At 45.5% G+C, this 2500-nt stretch overlaps 1 protein-coding gene across 1 annotated transcript in view; it reads left to right on the forward strand.

Annotated features, from left to right (window-relative positions):
- The first annotated feature begins 125 nt into the window (after positions 1-125).
- LOC117444310 (cyclic AMP-responsive element-binding protein 3-like protein 4) overlaps positions 126-2500 on the forward strand; it is an 11484-nt gene continuing 9109 nt past the window's right edge. The window contains exons 1-4 of the mRNA XM_034079971.2: positions 126-233; positions 412-640; positions 1140-1207; positions 1316-1405. Coding sequence (XP_033935862.1) covers positions 126-233; positions 412-640; positions 1140-1207; positions 1316-1405 — 495 coding nt within the window. The remainder of the gene's footprint in view (positions 234-411; positions 641-1139; positions 1208-1315; positions 1406-2500) is intronic.

Genomic DNA, 2500 nt, shown 5'->3' on the forward strand with positions numbered 1-2500 from the left:
TATCATGTTGTGTGTCTTTGTATCATGTTGTGTGTCTTTGTATCATGTTGTGTGTCTTTGTATCATGTTACTGTAGTGCAGTACTTGAGTAAAAGTTCTCTGTTGTACCCTCCTGTGTGCAGGTGATGGACTCGGACAGCGGGGAGATGTTCCTGAGCGGCGAGGAGTCCGACAATTGGCACACAGCCTTCTCCCAGAAGCCCCTGCAGGACTGGACCGTGGACCCCGACTGTGTGAGTCTGCAGCGCTGTGGCATTGTGGGTAGTACAGGTGGAGTCACCTGGGTAAAAACTGTCACTAACAGATATCAGAGACGGCAAAAGTACACACTGAGAATGTTGGCTGAAGCTGTCCACGACACTATAAACGAAATATCTCGATGCCTTGATTAAAACCATGTCCTCACCTCAGGTTCTGAATGAGAGCGAGTCGGAGGACGTCCTTCGGGCCGTGGACCCTAACGAGGTGTTTCCCAGCGGGCCGCTCCCCTCCTCCTCCTCGTCTGAGAGCGACAGCAGCGTCTTAGAGGACCCCCCCCCGGTCAGCTCCGCCCCCCCACCCAACGTCTACCAGCTGGTGTACGAGGTCAACAGCCTGCAGACCAAACCTAGACCTGAGACCATGATCTCCATAGAGCTGGGTGAGGGGGGGTCCTGCTGGGAAACTGGAGATGTTGAGAGTGATACCCCTAAGTTTACAAGGCATGAAGAAGAGGGGACACATGTTGATATAGAGGAGACATGGAGACTGCCGGATGCTAACTTTCATATGTCGGGCAATTTGCGAAAAATAGGATAAGTTGTGTTAATTAGCATCAATGGAGACAGTAGTTAAAAATGGCGTGGCTGACTTGGACAGCTCTGGAGTGGGTCAGGGGTTATTGAGGACGCTGAATCCATTTCGGACATTTTCAGGATCATGAAATGGCAGTTTTAAACAGGAAGTGGACACATCTGTGCTCTCTGTGGGCTGATTCTGATGAATCGTGGGTCGTAATTTTAGGGGACTCAAAACTGCCACGTATGATCCTGAAAATGTGGATTGTCTGGATTTATTTCTTTGTCTGTCTTCTTCCCAAACAAAGTAATGTTGATCGCATCCCTTTTCTTAACCGTGATGTCACTTCCTGTCCCGTGCAGGTGAATGGAGCTCGCAGCTGCTGTTCTCAGACTCGTGCATCATCAACGAGCTTCCTGTCCCTGACCAGGTGAGAGACTGCAGATACTCCTCCTCCTCCTCCTCCTCCTCCTCCTCCTCCTCCTCCTCCTCCTCCTCCACCTCCTCCTCCTCCTGACTCTTCTCCTTCTTCTTTCAGCTGTACCAGGAGCTGTGTCTGACGGAGGAGGAGCAGAAGCTTCTGACTCAGGAAGGAGTTTCTCTGCCAAACAGCCTCCCTCTCACCAAGGTCTCTCTTTTATGTACTGTTGGTCTCTGTTGGGGAAACACTGAGTGTCCTCTTCCAACGTGAGAGTAGCATGCTACAAAGGTACCAACTGTAGCTGTGAACATGACAGGATGTGAGATGACCTAGAAGAGCATCAGGACTGCTTGAGGCAGACGATAGCTATGTGATTAACATGATGACTCAGCCTCTATGGAGAGAGACATCAAGCATGCTCATTTCTGACGTGAAGCTAATCTGAAGTAAACATTGAGTACTGCTTTCTGTTCCTCCATCTTGTGACTGTGTGACTCCCTCTCTTGATATCAGCATGAAGGACACTGCTCAGGAACTAGCTGATGCTCTGTATGTGAGGATACTTCCATCTGGAGAGGATCACAGATACATGGATCCTGAGGCTCAAGCTCAAGCTGGAGACCAGGGAGATTTAACATTTTGAGATTATGAGAAAAAGACAGAATTTTTAGATTTTGAGAGAAAGTCTGAGTTTTGAGATTTAAAAAAAAAAAGTCCGTATTTTTTAGAAAACGTCAGAGTTTGGAGATTTTGAGAAAAAGTCCGAATTTTGAGATTTAAAAAAAATAAGTCCGTATTTTTTAGAAAACGTCAGAATTTTGAGATTTTGAGAAAAAGTCCGAATTTTGAGATTTAAAAAAAATAAGTCCGTATTTTTTAGAAAACGTCAGAATTTTGAGATTTTGAGAAAAAGTCCGAATTTTGAGATTTAAAAAAAATAAGTCCGTATTTTTTAGAAAACGTCAGAATTTTGAGATTTTGAGAAAAAGTCCGAATTTTGAGAGAAAGTCTGAATTTTGAGATAAAAAAAAAAAGTCCTTATTTTTGAGAAGAATACCTACTTTTGTGATTTTGTAGAAAAAGTCAGGATATTAATCTTTTTTACATGAGATTATGAAAGCTTTCAGACATTTCTAAGACATGTTTCACATCCGTAATCGTAAAGTAACTGAAGCGGGGGAGACGCCTGGACACGTCCACGAGCGGCAAACTCTTTTGGCGTGTGGTGCAGTGGGTTGTGCGTTGGGGTCAGGGGGTCACAGGTTCAAACCCCACTGCAGTCAGCATGTCGTTGTGTCCCTG

The sequence above is a fragment of the Pseudochaenichthys georgianus genome, unplaced genomic scaffold (assembly GCF_902827115.2).
Source record: "Pseudochaenichthys georgianus unplaced genomic scaffold, fPseGeo1.2 scaffold_793_arrow_ctg1, whole genome shotgun sequence".
Taxonomy (NCBI): domain Eukaryota; kingdom Metazoa; phylum Chordata; class Actinopteri; order Perciformes; family Channichthyidae; genus Pseudochaenichthys; species Pseudochaenichthys georgianus.